General features: G+C 39.5%; 1 protein-coding gene across 2 annotated transcripts in view; it reads left to right on the top strand.

The window, feature by feature from the left end:
- The window catches only part of MTHFD1L (methylenetetrahydrofolate dehydrogenase (NADP+ dependent) 1 like), a 145,241-nt gene that overhangs the window by 51,330 nt on the left and 75,611 nt on the right, over positions 1–18,300 (top strand). For both annotated transcript variants that reach the window (XM_053938391.1, XM_053938392.1), the window contains 2 exons: positions 73–141; positions 7,475–7,586. In XM_053938391.1, the coding sequence (XP_053794366.1) occupies positions 73–141; positions 7,475–7,586 (181 nt within the window). The remainder of the gene's footprint in view (positions 1–72; positions 142–7,474; positions 7,587–18,300) is intronic.

Raw genomic sequence — 18,300 nt, 5'->3', positions numbered from 1 at the left:
AACTATAAGTGTAACTTGGAAATGTTGCACCTTAGAATTGACTTCCTTAAAATGTGGACTCTTGTCTTTTAGGGAGTAACCGGTGCTTTGGCAGTTTTGATGAAAGATGCAATTAAGCCCACGCTAATGCAGACATTAGAGGTAAGTATGGCTTATGATGCCTGCCCTTCTCCAACTTTCAGATTCCATACTGTGCTGATTCCATAATGTGCTGATCATTCTTCTCTTCAGCAACTGCGCTTGACTTTCAAAGTTCAAGCCAGGGTCTGATCCATGAAGGCATTCTAACAAACATTCATTTGTTTATGTTAACTAATCAACTCTATCTGCATTTATATATTTTTGGTTTTTGTCTTTTCATTTTTGAGATCTGTCAATAGTCATAATTTTATCTAGTGTTGCAAACAAGCTGCAGTGCATTGTTGAGCTGCTTCTGAGCACAATGGGAGGCAGGTTCATCTTCTAAGTCACAGATTTACTACTATTTCCCACTTTGTTCTTACAGCGAAGTGTTCTTTTTGTGTATTTCTTTTATATGGATGTTCTCATGATGATTCCCACAGCCCTGCATTTTGGGTGGAGAAAAGGTGCTTTCCTGTGTACATTCTAATCTGTATTACAGTTTGGGCCATTCAAAATCACAGGAGGACCCTTTCATCTGTTTATGCATTTTCAAAAGAAATTTCCCAGCTACCCTATCTTGCCACAGTGGCTTCATGGACTAAATGTAGCTTTGATGGGCTATGAGAGGAATGTACACCTACCCTAGTGAGCTTTCTTCCAAAAGCTTAAAGAATGTAGAATTAGTGCAAGCTAACTCTGTGCCTGGGCAGTCTGGTATTGATATTTTTATGGGAAACTGATGAGCAACATTCATGGGGAGAAGGAGAAAGAAAAATGAGAAAATAATGAAGCATCTTTGAAAACAAATGCACTTGGAGAAAAATCAGTGTATATCTTTTTTTTCATTTCACCATTAAAATTACATAGCTGGAATATTTCACTATGATTCTTGATATAATGAAAAGTTGAAGAGTGCAGAAAGATACCAGTGCAATCACCAGTTGATAAAAATGTCTCATTTTCTACAGCATGTTGAAGTGATAACGACCTTTTTGCTTTTGTGTTTGGATGGGGACAACTTTCTAGTCTCGGGGAATATTAGAAAAACAGAATTTAATACTCGAAAATATTGGAATTAAATTAGACATTTAATATTAGAAAAACAGAATTTTATGTTATTTTATTATAGTCATCTTAATTCTTTTCCCCTGCAAAGAAAACCCGTTCTTTCATGTGGCTGTATGAAGAATGAGTGTGTGTGTGTGTGTGTGTGTGTGTGTGTGTGTGTGTGTGATAATTTTAATATAACATCCAATAGCAGAAACTGGAGGTCACATAGCATTAAGAATGTCACGGCCAGAGCTCAGTATTATAATCACCACTTGGGTAACATTGTGTGTCTTAAGCACCAGTGACAAGGTAGCTTTGATTCTGTTTTGTCATTCTATTTGCACTTTACATATCTGTTGGAAAATACTGCGGTTTTGTTGCAGTGTTCTGAAAGACAATTATGAATGTCAGAAGAGATTCTTTTGATCGATAGGCATTTGGTTCTGGGGCTTGCATGCATTTATTTTTTCCCTGCATTTCTTTATATTCACATTTCTATGCAATAAAATTCCTGCCTTTTATGTGGTATTCTTTTCTAGTCTAATCTATAGTATGGCTGAACCATCTGCCAACTTTCATCAAACACTACTGCTTGTTAGCAGGACCCTAACCACATTACCCAAAGATTCATTTTCCCCCTAAATTTTTCTCACAAAGTTATTTTTAAAACAGCAAACCAAAGCAGCTCAGAAGTCTGCTTCATGCTCCACTCCTCCGCTTTGAGTCTTAAAGATGAATTTTTGTCACCCTTTGGATACTTGCTGGCTTGCAGGCTAATATGAGTCACGTATCCAAGTAATGGAGATCCCCAGTTTAGCTAAATATTTTCCAAGATAGTGCTGTGCTTTGGCTGATGTCCTTTTGGGCTGTGTCATTACTCTCATGTCGAATCACAGAACCTGCTGAGTTAGAAGTGACCCCCAAGGATCACCAAGCCCAGCTCCTGGCCCAGCACAGCAACAGCCCCAAGAACCACACCATGAGCCCAAGACAAACACTTCTTGAACTCTGTCAGGCTGGTGCTGTGACCACTTCCCTGGGGAAGTGTTCCCTGTTCCAGTGCCCAACCATCCTCTGGGTGAGGAACCTTTTCCTAGTATTCAACATAAACCTCAGCTTCAGGCCCTGTCACTGGTTACCACAGAGAAGAGATCACAATGTGCCCCTTCTCTTCCCCTCACAAGGAAGGTGTAACTGCAGTGAGGTCTTCCCTCAGTCTCCTCCAGGCTCAACAGACCAAGTGACCTCAGCCATTCCTCAGATGGCTGCCCCTCAAGGCCTTTCACCATCTTCATTGCCTTCCTTTGGGTACTCTCTAATGACTCAATGTCTGTTTTTTACACTGTGACACCCAAAATTGTCCCCAGCACTCAAGGTGAGGCCGCCCCAGTGCAGAGCAGAGCAGGACAATCCCCTCCCTTGCCTGGCTGGCCATGCTGTGCCTGATGCACCCCAGGACACGCTTCGCTTTCCTGGGGATGCAGTGGCCTACTCTACTACTGCCTGTGCTGTTGCTGCTCTTGAGCTCTCTTCATTATTTTTAATTCTTCATCTGAATAACTGTAAGAGGTGCTACTTTTAATAGCTTCAGTTTAAAAAAGAAAAAGGAGGGGAACAAGGATGATGTTGTGTCCTGCACGCTTGAATGTACTCTAGTGATCCACTTACGCGTTTAGAGCTCTCTAGAGTGATAGATTTTAAGCTAAACTTATCCTAGTATACCCTGGGGTGGTAGATGTAATAGTATTTCTTCTGCTGTGAGTAATGCCATCTTTCTGATGAATGTGTGAATTGCAAATCAGAAATGAGGATAAATGAAGCCTACATTGCACTTGAAATAAACCTAATAAGTAGCATCCAAAAATTAGCATCTTAAGTTTCCAGAGAGGTTACCAGTAGTAATTGGGCAACATAATCGTAATCCCTTTGGGGAGAACAAGTTCTTCATAAAGTATGCTTTAGCAAAAGCACCATGATTTGACAACAGAAAAATTATAAATAATCCTACAGCACATAGGTGGTGAAAAAACAGAATAATATGATTACAAAAAACACAAATACAGCTCAGAATGGGCCATGGACCTGTCTGGCAATTAAGGACGAAACTGAAAGTAGGACTTCCAGATCACTTTGGGGAATGGCAAAAAGACTGCCAGATGAGGGAGAGCAGTAGTTCTGAATGACTGATAGTTGATTTGGCATAATTTGTAAGTCATAGTGACTGTGGGTAGCAGTGACTGGAAGGAGCCATTGCTGAGATAGTAGCCAGATAAAAGTAGCCAGTGCACCTGCACTCCTCTGTGATCTGGCCACAAGCCTGTAGATGGGAACTGTGTTAAGCCATGGATGTCTGAGGAATTGCTTTTAAGGGCCTGTGAAAAGGGAGAAGAGCAACATGCTTGGTAGATTTGCACCAACTTTATATGGATGTCTGCATGCACTGGAGAAAAGGCTTAGAAGGTCATAAATCAAAAATAACCAAATGTCAGTCCTGCGTGGAACTGAACTGGCAACTTATGTTAGTGCTTTTTTTCATATGTGAATTGATGTGTGCATTAATCTGCTGGTTTTTAAAGAGCTTTCTTGGTGGGTTGCTTTCCGTCACAGTCCTGCTACACTGACACCAGAAATTCTGCCTGAAAGTGTTAGTGATTGACAGCATTTTATATGCAGGAATGACAGTGAAAGTCTGAAAATGGGAGACACAGGGCACTCCATCTACAATAACTGCAGACTTCGGTGGAGCTTACTTATATCCAGTGCTGTAGAATTGAGATTACTTTGTTTGGAATGTACATAATGATTTCATAGTGTTTATCTATGTTTCTCATGACAGATTTGTTCTCTTGTCGACTGATCCCTTAATGTTTAGCATTTATTTATACCATGCGTAACAGAGCAGCTGCTCTATGGGACAACCCTTTGTAGTTGCAGGCTGGCTGCTCTGGGGTGGTTTGTTGTGTTACTTTTGAAGTGCCACTCATAGTAAAGATGAGAGAAGAATGGTAGTAAGTATTATAAACATCCTTCTAGCAGCCAGATAGCTTCAGATATTTATTGACATTCTGGGTTTATTTTCTTTTACTGAAACTTGGAAAATAATATTTTCTGTACTGAAAATAGTCAGCAGAATGCACCCCTGTGCCACTGTTTGGTTCTCCTTATAGTTTGTTAAGAGTGTAGCAAAGATAAGTGGGACAGATGGACTGGCCCAGTCACTAAAGCTGGCCTGAGAAGACATTGCTGTCCCTGTTCCAAGGTGTGCCTGAGGCTCCCAAGGTCCTGCTGGAGTTCACTCTCTTCAGTACCTAGACTATACTTTTCTTCCAGGCTTGCTCTTGTAAAAAAACATTCCAATAGCTCTTCCTTTTCTTCTGGTGGATTTCAGAGCTCCAGGGGAGCATCTGTCTGTGCCACTGATTTAGTAGTATGTTTGGATTTCGAGTTAGTCATGGGAGCCTCTTGACTTCCAGTATTCTGGATTTTGGATCCTGCAGTCCACATTCCCTTCCTATCCATGTTGTGTGGACGAACTCTTGGAAGCACAGTAGCACAGGGAATGTAGGAGGAGACCCTTCTGGCACCTCTCTTTGCATAGCTGCTGCTGTGTGTGCTGGGCTGCCCAGTCACTGGCAGTGGCTGTGGGTCCATGCATCACATCTGCCCAGTGTGTACTCTGGGGTCTAATACGACCAGCCCTGTGATTGCTTGCCGCAAGAAGTTAGGGGTTGGAAGAGTAAAATTAGTCTTGCTGAGTGATAAAAGACAAATTGGAATAAACATTATGGTCTGGTAGCTGAAAATTTGTGGTCCTACTTATTTGAATGCCATATCCTTGATTAAAGTAAAGCTTCAGCTTAGTTTGGTGAAAGTTGTTTACATTTGATTTTCTGTTACAAGCTCTTTGGGATAGGGATAACATATTTTGCATAGCACCTATTAGTCTGATGCCCAAGTAAGAAGCTTTGAAGGCACATGTAGTTCCTGATCAGTTTTGGTGTACTTTTGTAAAATCACAGTTGATTTTGCAGTATGTGTCCATTAGCAGATAGAAAACAAGAAAAAAGCTAACCCTAGGTAACCACTATGTAATGATTAGAGTGATCTAAATCAGTTCTCTTGTTACAGGCCATGATTTCTCCTTCATTCTCTTTTTTGTCCCCTGTTTCTACTCTAACATGTATTAGGCAGAGTTATCTGAGTTGTAGCTTAACTGTGTTGTTCCTGGAGAATAGCCCCCACCCATCTGTGTGCATGTGGCAGTGCCTAAAAAGTTACTTGTCTTTCCTCTGAGCAAAACAATTAACTATATGCTATTACTTCTAAAGGAAGCAGTAAGAAGAGATGCTTTTTGTTGATATATCATTTTTGTATATGATTTCTAGTTATCATTACTAAAATGTCCATGTTTTCTGTAAAACACCACTTAGATTACAGTAGTGAGATAGAGATTTTCCTATGTAGGTTATTTCCTAAGACATTGGTGGCTGGGGAAAGGGAAGAGGAAGAACCAACTTGTATTTTATGGTTAATAGTTTCCAAGCTGTGGTTCAGGGGACTATTAGATGTGCCCTGCAGCTGATCCACAGAACACTGTCCTCCTTAACTGGTATTTCTGGTCAAAACTTGAAGGAGGTTGCCTGGTAGTTTGCCTGAAATTTTGAGGGCTGGCAGTATCTCCTAGTATAGAATGTGAGAAGAGCATCGATGGAAATAATGTGAAATTGTCTGCCTACCTTTTCTTTAACCAGCTGGGCACTTTAAGATGTATAAACACAACAATGGGCATTTGTTTATCTAAGTATTTTGTAGTAGGACAGCTGAAGTGACATTCTTCTGTCTGATTGTGTATTCTGTTTTAGAGAAAAAATAGCAGTTAATGTGAACTCAATCCTAATCCTTTCTGATTATTTTCTAATTTCTCCTTTCCTTTGGGTCCCTGCCAGAAATACAAGTGGGAAGCTGAGAACTGCTTTCTACCTCACAAATTCCCTATACGTAGCTAATTTGCTCACTCCTTGCCTCTCCTTTCTCTGGTTTAGATTGGTTTGTCTACAGAGTCGATTTTCCCTGTGTAAATACAAATGTATGGTGAATTCATGTAAATTGTAGGAGAAAATTCATGAAAAATGTAGGATAATTCAGTTCTGCTGGGCTTCCAGCAGCAGTGAATGTGTTTTCCATTGTGTCAGTATCCCCATTGCATCCCAGCACATCCCTTGCCATCTCCCTCTCCAGCTCCTTGACCCTTGACTCTGGTCCCTCATGGCTCCTGCTGGCTCCTCTGCCAGCACAGGAATGGTTGCTGCAGCCAGTGAGGAAAACAGGAGCACACAGGGCTTACAGGGCTGGAGAAGGGCTGGAGCTGGGCTCCTGCTTGTGTATCTGCAGTGCTGCATTTAGCACTTGTTACAGGACGTGTGCCAGAATGGCACACCACAGTATTAGAGCTGTGGAAATATGAAACATCAACTAGTACAAGGCGGGGTTAGGAAGTTGTCTAGGTTTGCACTACTGTTTATTACCTTTCTAGGAATGAGGCAGGCAAATCTCAAGCACCTGAGATGTTCCCCTAAATTGTCTAATAGCACTTCCTTGCTATATGTGCTTTGATTTATATGTGACTTTGATAAGTCTGAAAAATTATTGAGTTTCTTACATAATGTGCTGGTTTGGCTTGGGATAAGGTTAATTATCTTCACATCAGCTAGTACAGGGCTGTGTTTTGGATTTGTGCTGGATACAGTGTTGGTAACACAGGAATGTTTTTATAATTGCTGAGCAGGGCTTGCACAGAGTCAAGGCCTTTTCTGTCTCTCACCCCACCAGCAAGCAGGCTGTGGGGTAGACAAGATGTTGGGAGGGGACACAGTCTTACACAGCTGTCCCCAACTGGCCCACGGGGTATTCCCAGCCATATGGCATCATGCTGAGCATACAGAGCTGTGGGAAGAAGGAGGAATGGGGGGACATTTGGAGTGATGGCTTTTGTCTTCCCAAGTAACAATTACACATGATGGAGCCCTGCTTTCCTGGGCTGAGCACCTGCCTGCCGGGAAGCCCACGGGAAGCAGGAATGAATTCCTTGTTTTGCTTTGGTCCTGTGTGTGCAGTCTTTTCTTTACCTATTAAATTGGCCTTATCTCAAGCCATGAGTATTCTGACTTTAACCCTTCTGTTTTGCTCCGCCATCCTACTGATAGAGGAGTGAGTAATCAGCTGTGTGGGGCTTAGTTACTGGCTGGGGTTAAACCATGACATCTATACATTGAATTACTTACACATTTTTTTTATTATCCAGGGAACACCAGTATTTGTTCACGCTGGACCTTTTGCTAACATTGCACATGGAAATTCTTCTGTTTTGGCAGATAAAATTGCTCTTAAATTAGTTGGAGAGAAAGGATTTGTAGGTAAGTAAATATTCAGTTTATTGTATTATGTTCTGTTAGTAAATTGCCAATGATGCAAATGAATGGAAAAATTAGCAGTTACAGGTAAGAGTACTACTTCATTATTAATATCAGTATAAAATAATGTGAATGTGTAATAAGCCAAAAGCACTTCTTCTCTTACCCTGCCTTTTTTCTCAAGTCCTGTCACCATGGTCCTGTCACCATGTTTGACTCACCTGTTCACTCTACAGGGTGGCTGAACCAGTCAAACAACCAGATTCATTGAAAGAGGTGTCCTGTTATTCATTCTGTTAGTATTCATCTGGCCTCACTTGATAAGCCAACAGAAACCATTCTTTTTTCCTGATGAATTATTTCTCTACCAATTCAATAAACTCAGCCAAATCAGAGGTTAGATGTCCCTGAGCCAGTGCAGAGGACTAGCAGAGGCAAGGTGGTAGAAAAAAGATTAATACTGCCTCATTTTGGTGGCTGTGAGCCATTTGGTTGGTCCAGCTGCATTGTCAAACCTCACCGCGAGGCCCTTATGTTCCCATGAAAGCATTTGAGTGGGCTGACTCTTTTTATATTAGGAATTCAGCCTTCACAAGCAACAATAGACACACAGAGCTTGGCAGTTGCAGGCAAAATAAACTTGTGGCTGAACATTGAACTAGCTTTTATAAAAATGGTCGCGAGAGTTTAAACCTTAGAATTAATTAAATAAAAGGGGCCTTGCAGCCCCTTCACTGCAGTGGTGATGCCTTTGCACTGCTGCAGCCATTCTCTTCAGAGTCCTGATCATCCAGGCTGGATTACATTAATCCTAAAGCTGAAGTTTGAGTACCTGTGAAACAGTGCTCTTGAAAAGATGCAGCAATGTGAAACATGAGATTTCTTATGCTAGAATCCTTAAACTAGTAGAGAAACATGCATGTATATGCTTATGTCATACCTACATACAGGAAAGGATTGTTTTTTACAGTGTTGTACAGCTTAAAGGTCTGTTTATTTCCCTCTATTAATCAAACATCCATTCAAAGAAGAAGATCTTGCGTTCTGAATACATTTATTTAATGATAGTTGGATTCCTATTTCATTGGGCCATGTTTGTTGTTACATGGAATTGTGGAATGAAGACCAAAAGAATTTAGGGTAGCTAACATTTTTCATAAGCCATGTGAAGTGACTTTGTTTCTGCAGTGGGCAGTCTTTTCAAGTGAGGACTCAGTTGTGTATCAATTGAATGAAAGTATGTTGGCGACAGGCTTGAGTCTTGATCCAGGTTTCAGAGTCCAAAATGTATTGCCTTAGATTTGGATTCCCTTCCTTTGAGAGTGTCCCTCAGGCACAGAGAGCATATTCTTGCATTTCTTGTGCTTTTTTCAGTCTTATCCACCTGTTTGTCTTTAACTCTCTTTTCTGCTTTGTTTGTCTTTGGCTCCAGTTTCTCTGTTGGGAGACAAAGCAGCATAGCTTCAATATAGGAAAACCTTTGTGCCTTGCCAGCTAAAGGCTCTTGTTCAGATTCTATTCCACAGAACACAAATCCCCATGAAACTGGCTTCAGAATAAGACTGCCTTTGCTCTGCAGAGCCAGGAACTTCAGCATGATTTGTAGTCCTTTGTTAGATTATTAAAAGCAATAGTTCTTAGAGTGGCCTACTTAAATAAACTTCGCAGGTAGTCACAAGTATAAATAGTTGTTCTAATGGTTGTAATTACCATAAGTTTTATGGTTTAAAAAAATACATTTTTTCTGGTAGCTAGTCAGAGCACGTGGGCAGAGACTACATATAGCACCCACTGGTTTATTAAATACTCTCCTGTCCTACCCTAGACAACTGAAGTCTAAAATGACAGCTACAAAGTGCTCACCAGTCCACACTGAGGTGACATCCATACAGATGGAGTTTGCCTGAGCCTTCTATGGCCATTGAAATTACATGAGGAAGGCTGATCCTGTAGCTACTTCAGACAACCAGGATGCAGGACAGCTATGCTGCAGTTAGGGAAGTTGTTGAATAAGTTTATTCACTCCTGCTAAAAGTAGAAGTTTTCACTGTTCCACGTTTCCCTTTTGGGAGTGTTCTTATGCATTAGATCTGACACTTGTTAAATCTTGTACAAGCGATTACAGTACCGCTCTGCCATGTCAGTTAGTTGCATAAGCTCAGGAAAGAATTCAAAAGGTGCTAGAAATAGAGTAAGGTATCTTGCAGAACCATGTGGCTGTGAGAGACATTTGAGGGACCACAGGCTATGAGATTACTCTCAGCTGCATCCAAAGCAGGAACATAAGAAATCTGTGACATATTCTGCAATTAAATTACTTTCGTGAATAGTAGAATAAATATCGTAATGTACATACATTAGCTCCACACTGTGAGATGGGGTGATGATATAAAATATATATAATTCATGTATTTATTGTTTTATATATTTAGTGTTTATATCTATTTCTTTTTTTTTTTTTCATTTACACCATATTTATTTTAGATTAGAATTTCCTGTTAAGTGTGTGGACAGTACAAAGGAGAATAGCATAGCTTGAATTTGCAACAGTTTTACAAACACAGACTTTTTTAACTCTCTGTCCTGCTTTAAGCACCCTCCTTCCTCAAGCTGCGTGTTTCCAGTCCTTTGCAATCCCTCTGTTTCACCAGCACACCTGTTCACAGAGCCATGTGACAAACTACTGGAGACTTGGTCTCGATTGAAAACAACTACAACAAAAAAAGCCCTTTCCTTCCCCCTCAACAGACAGTGTCTGGGCAAACAGCTTTGTGTGACAGGGGGAAGATGATATAATGCCACATAAGATGGTGTTTTTCCTGAAATAAATATTTGTAGTATTAAAGCCTCATTTGGAGCTTTCAAGTGCCAGTAAAGCTATTGTGGATGCACTAGCTGACCAGACTGAGCCTGCATTGCCAGGGCAGCTAAGCCTGTCTCCTTTCTCAGCCTGTGCTCAACTGTTTTTGCATGACATCCCAGCAGAAACCTATTGCCTTTTTTGTTGGCTTAGTTTTCTGCTGACTTAACACAGAAGCAGTTCAGCCCAGAGTCACAAAAACACTAGAGCTGGTGCAGGAGAGGGTGAGCTGGGACAGCCAGCAATGAGAAACCAATCTGTTATGTAGATCCAATTACTTGTGTGACCATGTGCCACAGCCAAGGCAAGAAAAAAAAAAAAAAAAAAAAAGAAACCCTCTCAAAGTGTTCTTTTAAAATTTATTTTTAAACCTTACTTTTTCTCTCTACCCTGCATTGCCTATTTCTCTGCTTGCTTTTCAGCTGGAATGGCATCGTGCTGTGCCTTTTGAGTAGTGTCAGGTAACAGTGATGTAGACAGTCTGCTTTAAAGAAAATATAAATGAAGTTTAACCATTGAGTCCTGTTGTGAACACTCTCTAACTGAAGGCATTCCCTGCTTCAGTTTCAGATATCCAAGTGAATCACAGGCCTTCATTAGGTTTTAGATAGCTTAAGCCTTTTAGCTCATCTTTTCCTTTCTCTCTTTCCTGAACCTTGTTGCTATGTATCAATAACTCAGCCTTTTTACTTTGAGTTCTTGGTATGAGTTTTGCTACTGAACTTTAAGTGCGATGCTGCAGCTGCCACTGGCTGGTTTGCACTTGTTTGTCCTCTCAGCCTCTTAGTGTTTCCCTTCTGGGAAACTATTCCCCTTGGCTCTGCTGTGAGCATGAGTGGCCCACTGAGGATGGCTGCAGGCAGCTCCTGTATGGGGAGCACCCACACTGAGGCACAGTGAATGTACCCATCATCACAGCTGCTGTGTCTCTGGAACTGTAGGTTTTGTGGCTCTCTGAAAAACTGTAGGTTTTGTGGCTTTTCCTGAGCTGTCAGGAATACACTATACAACTCAACAGATTACCCTATCGATCTCTTTAATCCCTTTGTGTTCAGCTGAAGAGAGGGGTTATTGTAAATCAGAAGACAAGTAAAGCATGAGTAAATCCTTGGAATCCTAAAGCAAAGTTCTTCTCAAGTTTGTTTTTCAGGTTTGGACTTTATGGTTGTTGATTGCTTTCTTTGCTACTCCCGATAAGCATGTCACATTGGATGCTGAGAGCATGCTGTGCTGGGCAGCTTTGTCCTGGTGTGTTTTATCAGGTGACAAGAGGAGAATTGTTGAAAACTGTTGCTGACTTAAGAAAAGTCCACTTTCTGTTTCTTTCTTTAGTTGGTACACTTGATGTAATTGGAAAGAATTTGTGGACACAGTAAATTTTTATAAGCCAAGTAATTGACTCTTTTTATTGTGTTGGTACTCTGTTGGTTAGAGTAAGCTAATGATGCTAGCTGTTGTATCTCTTCAGTACATACGAAGTTTTATTTCAAAGGCTATTCATTTTGCATACTCTCAGAGCAGACATTGTTTAACAGGTTTATAAAGCACCTTATAAAAATTGTATGTGTTTAATTCATTAAGTGAATAATCTTCAGTAGATTTTTTTAATGTCATAAGACACTTCAATCCATTTTTTTTTGTGTACTCTTTTTCCAAAAAAGGAAATAAAGCCCAAATACTGTGGCTAAACTTCTTTTGGCGCCACTAGTAATGTGATATTATTACATTTAAATGTCAAGTTCAAGGATTTATTTTTAATATTTTTTTGCTTGATATCATTAGAAGGGGATTCCATGCAGTGACCCTCCAGAAAGCTTTAATTTTTAAGAATCTGCCTAGCATCTTTCTAGCTTGCATTATTTAATCTCTGACTTGTTCACTCTTACTTGCACAAAAAATCCCAAAATTTAGTGCGATTGCACTCCAGGATGTTGCTCTCTGAACAATGTGGCTGTTCTTGTTAAAGTGTTAAAGCAAAGCTAAGGTTTCACGGTACAGGGTGGTTGAGAGCATTATCAGTGTAGGTGTTGCTTGCCTACTCTGATCTGTGTGTACTACAAACAAGAAGAAGGATGTTCAGAACTTCACAGTATTTTCTCTGACCCCATTCATAGTGCAGCTGCTCAAGCAGCTGTGCTGGGCACAACTGTGACAGTGGGCGGGCGGGAGGGAAGGTGATACTGTGTTAGCTGGTATTGCTGTGAGGCTCTTAAAGTCATGGTCTAATAATACAAGTCTCAGTGGTACCACAAACTGCAAAATAAGGTACCATTACTGCTAGAAGATCCGTGAATCTGTGCTGTTCTCTTGTGAGTGGTGGTGCCATTCACATCCAGGCTGCCCTTTTTATTACTTTCCTCACAGCTGCTGAGGTAAATGTAAATTCCATTGCTTTCACTTGTTGTAAAGTGGGAACAAAAAAATCGTCTCCTTCTTCATGCTTTTAAAATCTTAGCAAATTTTCTTACCAGTAAGCAGGAAAGTCTTCAGAGATGAGATGTAGTGCAATGTGGTTTTTCTCATGGGCATGAATGAAATGAGAGTTCCTGGAAGCTGAGTTTACTTACTGCCTTGTCACAAATAATCTGGATTCAAATCATGCTTGCTTGTAGCTTGCTGCAAGTCAGGTGACAATGATTTAAAGTACTATCTATTTGTTCTTTAGTGCTTAAAACAGTCTTGAAATAATTTATTAATTATTATGTGAAATGAGAATCAAATATTTTCTTATATTTTTGTGTGTTCAGAGTCCTTGAGAATGTTATGACTCCACCTTGCAGATTTCTATAATTTTTTTCTTCTGCTCTTTAGCATACATTGCAATATAAAGCTTTTCAGAAGAAAGATTGAGTACAAGAGAGCTGTCCTGAATGTTTTTGTGTATAAGGAAGCATTCTAGCATTGACTTCAGTATCATATGTCACTGTATTTCAGAGCTGAATTAATTTGAAATCCTATAAATTATGCAAAGCTGAACTCAAAACTGAAAGTTGGTATTGATCATGAACTATTGAATTATGTCTGACAAATATCACACTTGGCATAAAAAAAGTTATGTTTTTCCCAGTCAGGAAAGGTGGTGCTATTTTGAAGACAAAGCCTCCTAAATTATGGACTGTCTTGTAGTGAGATTTTAACTTCTTCCTTTAAAAAAAAAAAAATCCAAAAAATACATTGGAAATTCACTTCTCCTTTCCTTGCTACAAAGCATATTTGTAAATGTTTGTTCCCAAATCTGCTGTTTATATCTGTAATTGCGAGGGGTAATTTACAGGAATAAAATAACATGTGATTATAAATCATCAGCCTTTTAGCTGAGTTCTCTGCTTTATCTGACAAGCATATCGAGTGATCTCCTTCATAAACTGACTTAGCTCCAGTTTGAGACCAGCTAGGATTTTTAACTCTTGCCATGGCCAATTTGAACTAATTTTTGTAATACTGTGTTACAGCTTAGTCCTCTCTTTGTCAAGTGATAATTTTTAATAATACTGTCTCTAACTATTCAAGGGCACATTTTCTGTACATGACTGTGACTAATACTGCTAGGTTCCCAGACTCCTCCCTGATATTTGCAAGTATGAAGTTCCCAAATCATAGGTCAGATTTTTGTCTCTTTTCTCCAATGGCAGTAACTCTTTACTGTAAATAGCTTTTATTCTGTTCCTCTTCTTCATAAATCCACAGAAACTTTTTCCCACGTGATACCTTTTCAAGCTTTGCTGTTGCCAATAAACTCCATCAGTGCTCCTCAGTCTTTCTGTGGACATGGTTTAACAAATAGTAAATGGGAGCCCTGGGGCCAGTCCTCTCTCCTGTCCCACAGTTCTCCCCTTAGTCATGTAGTAATGTTCTTCTAGCCTGGTTAACAGACTCCTGTGTATTGCTGTAGCAGGTTCTTTTGTTCCTCATCACTGATGAGATGTCGTCATATTTTCATCACTGGAGAAAACTGTTAACTGTTAAAATATGGCATCTGTTTGTTAGACAATGGTTATATTTTGTACTTATTTCAATTTTTTTTTAAGTTATTCTCTTCTTAAAAATCTGTTGGAAAACCATCAAGTCTGTAGTCACTCAGACTTCCCTCCATTACTTGAAGATAGGTTTTGATACTTTTCAGGCATAAGGCACCAAAAAAAAGAAACTTATTTGAGATGTTGATACAAGCGTTGTGGTTTGTATTTTTCTTCTTCTTCCAGGATTTTGAAAACTCTGATTCATGCTTTATTAAGAGAAATTCATTCAACTCTTGTGTATTTTGGGTTTTTAATTCCAATTTCAATATATTACAATAACCTCACATCATCAGCTTCTGTGTTTTAATTTGTGGCACTGAACCCTTGTAATTTGTTTGCATTTCTTTTGCAAGTTCTGACACTTGTTCCCTAGCATAGCAGCTCTTTTAGAGCTTATGTAATTAATAGTGACATTATCTTTTACTCAAGAAGTTAACCCTGCAGGATAGCAAAACTGTTTATTTGACTGCCTTTCCTCCTAGTGACCAGAATTTACCACTGTTCTCATGCCAGATGTCATGTGAGAGACCAGACATTTTAATTTGTACATTTAGAGAATTTTGAATTAATTGGTGATTTCAGTATGAAGAAAGAAATTTTAATGGTTACATGATAGAAAATAATTAAGAGATTGAGTGGTCTTATCACAGTTGTTTTCAATGGGGTTTTTATTGTTTCTGGGGGGATGGATGCTGCTCTGTGCCTCACTGGAAAAGGGATTAAATTATTTTCTCACAGACTAGGAGCTGTGATGGGGCACATGTGTGTTGGCTGTGTGCTGAAGGAAGTGTCACACTGCCACTGAGCTGGCTGGGTCACAAACAAGCAGAGAACTGGACATGTGTAGCTTATTTGAGAATTCTGTGTTTTCTTCCCTTCATATGGGTTTTCAGAATAGAACGGAGATGCAGTGAGATAGTGTTTGGGATGGGATTGTGTGCCTGGGAGATGTGCTGCAATGATGATGGGCAGACAGGAAGCGCCATGTGAGTTTTCCTTTTGGCTGGCTGGTAATGAGAGCTGGCTGGCTTCTGAGGAGCTGGTGCCATGAGGAAACCTGTCCTGTCTCCTCTTTCTGGCCCAGTGAAAGACAAGGAGATAAAGCTGCCGAGTCCCATTGCTTGCAACCAGCAGCACACGGTCTCTGATGGAGACGTCCTGCTCTGTCACATGGCTGTGGCACTGCAGTGCCTGACAGGAGCCATACATCTTATTCCCACCTTCATCCTTGACTGGCTTTCTGGCCTTAAGCAAGTAATTTCAGCCTCTATGCCTGCACATATAATCCCATTCCTCCCCATGTGTTCTTTCAGTTTATGAACTTTCTTGGGGGCAAAAACTGTCTCACCATAGCAAACGGGGAGATGACAAGTGCTGCTATAACAGGAACTTTAAGGTAACAGGGCTTTTGGAGAGCCACAGCAGCTGGCAGTATTTAAACATGCATCAGGAATTTACTTACAAGCTGACATGGTATTTTAATGTCCTGTATGCTGACCTCTTCTGCAACATGTTAGAGATTAACACAACTCTTTCCTCTGGCAGTGATATTCATAAACTAAGTGGAGTGTACAACTGTTAAGGGTTATCCATTATTCTCAGTCTCAGGATAGCTACCCAGAGGTAAAAATAGATAGGAAGGATCTGTCATTCATTCAGAAAGTAGAGGCACTGCCCATTTCCTGATAAATAAAATACCATTCTAGAGAGTAGAAACTGATGATATTGCAACTTCTGTTCATTTTCCCTTCCCTCCCCAAGTTAGCTATCTTACCTAGTTTTAAAACTCCCAACACATAAGAAGCAGTTCCTTTTGTTCTCTTGTTGCCGACTGGTTGTATTGTTTTTATTTATAAGAAGAAAAGAACCAGGGGTTAAAAAAATTGCAAGCAGTAAAACATCATGTATGCTAGGAAGTTCTCTTAATTCATCACTTGGCAAAGGAAAAAAAAGCAGGCTCCCCAGCTAACAGCGTTACTTTTGCTTAGGGTTATTTGGCAGAAAATCCATCATCCTCTCTCCATTTGTGAGTATTTCATATTGACTTACACCCTTTAGCAAGGGTCAGCAGGGCAGAGTATGCATAAAGAGTTCAATTCCCATTTCAAAGGCTGAATTTTAATTTTAGTGGATGGTTTATTTTTAATATCAGTTGAAAATGTTAGCTCTTTATTAGATTTTTGTTTGGTTGGTTTACTGACCTTTTGATCCTGAATCCTAATGTTCTTTTTATGCACAACTTGTGTAAGAATTAGGTTTCTTCAGATATTTACATCATGTTGGAGAAACCAGTGTTTGCTTTTTATTTTCTGACTCGTTCTGAATCTGCAGGCTGAAGTCCTTTGTTTTCTGAAAGCTTTTATAATTAAAATTGTTAATAATGTACACGTACTGAGGGTGCAATGCTTGCTTGTTTATTTACTTCGTATATTTACTTTTGCAATGGCTGACTTAATTTGTCAAGGCTTCAGAGAAGTCAATACAAATGTGGAATGTGAAAAGGCCATAAATATATGTATTTCCATTTTTGATTACAGTAATTATAGTAGGCAAAGTTTTAATGTCATCTAGTATAAATTTACATTTTGCAGAGTTAATTTTCTGTTTTCCACTGGTATTCCATAAGCTCAGGCACACTGAGAGCTCTGTTAACAGGGGTTTCAAAAACTATTGTTTAAAGCTACATTTTCTTATTCAGGATCAGAACTCTGATATGTTTTCTTTTCATCCTGTACTGCCCTCTCTATGAGACCAATTAAAATAATGTGGTTTGGGGAAAAGGTTAAGATTATGTCTTTAAATGTTCCTGGAAGAAAAGTGCAGATGCTAAGGGTTCCAAATATTTTTATTTACAGATTTTTTTTTTTCCTCAGAAATGAAGCACTCTATGGTAATACAACATAAAAGAAAAATACTGTGATTTCCCTGAAAATATGATAACTTTAAATTGTCTTTTTGTTGGGTTTTTTTAGTTTTCAGGCAACAATCTATATGTATTGTTGTATGCTGGGTATTTTAACAGAAAATAATTACAGAAAAATTGTTATTTCTCTTTGAAAACAGAAAGTATGTTTGTTTACATATCTGATCTTACCATCTAATTTGATTAGCTTTAAAGAAAAGTTCAAGAATTCATGTCTAGGGATGTAAATTTGTTTCTAAACCATTTTTAAACATGTTAATGAGATTGCAAATAATGCTAGGTTATGTATGGCCAGTATGATTTGTTAATGGGAAGAGTGGTGTTTTGGCAAATAGCCAAAGTGCTTTTGGAGGTCGGCTGCTGACAATATTTGAAAGTGTTCAAATGCTGCTCTCTGGTTCTATAAAATAATACATTAAAAGGAAAGATTAATATCCAAAATGGTATCTCAGGGTCAGTTTAATGCTCTGACCTTGTAATTTAATTTTTGCAGTTTTATAAAGCTGCTGTTTAATTAATTTGATTTGATTGAGAAAACAGATTAGGTTACTACAATAAGAGAAAATGTAGGTTACGGCCTTTTTTTAATTTTGGGTGGCCTACCTGTCTTTTACGTGGTGGGCCTATTTTTTGGTCCCTTTATTGTTGGACAGCTTTATTGAAGCTGACAGGCTCAAACTCTTCAACTTTGCTACCTGCAGGAATAAGGCACATGCTTCTAAAATATTTTCAGCTTGGCACTGGCTGCAAACCCTGAGTGGGAATGAAGCTTCAGGGACAAGCAGATAGTTTACATGCATGAGGACACAGTATCTTTGTGCTGCCTCCATCTACGGCATCTCAAACAGAGCTCCCAGGAGACTGAGTAACAGCTTCATAAATCAAGGGCTGCAGGTTCAGCCTGACCAGAAGCCG

The sequence above is a fragment of the Vidua chalybeata genome, chromosome 3 (genome assembly GCF_026979565.1).
Source record: "Vidua chalybeata isolate OUT-0048 chromosome 3, bVidCha1 merged haplotype, whole genome shotgun sequence".
NCBI classification, from domain to species: domain Eukaryota; kingdom Metazoa; phylum Chordata; class Aves; order Passeriformes; family Viduidae; genus Vidua; species Vidua chalybeata.
The sequence above is the reverse complement of the archived record's forward strand: the minus strand, read 5'-3'. Positions and strand labels throughout refer to the sequence as shown.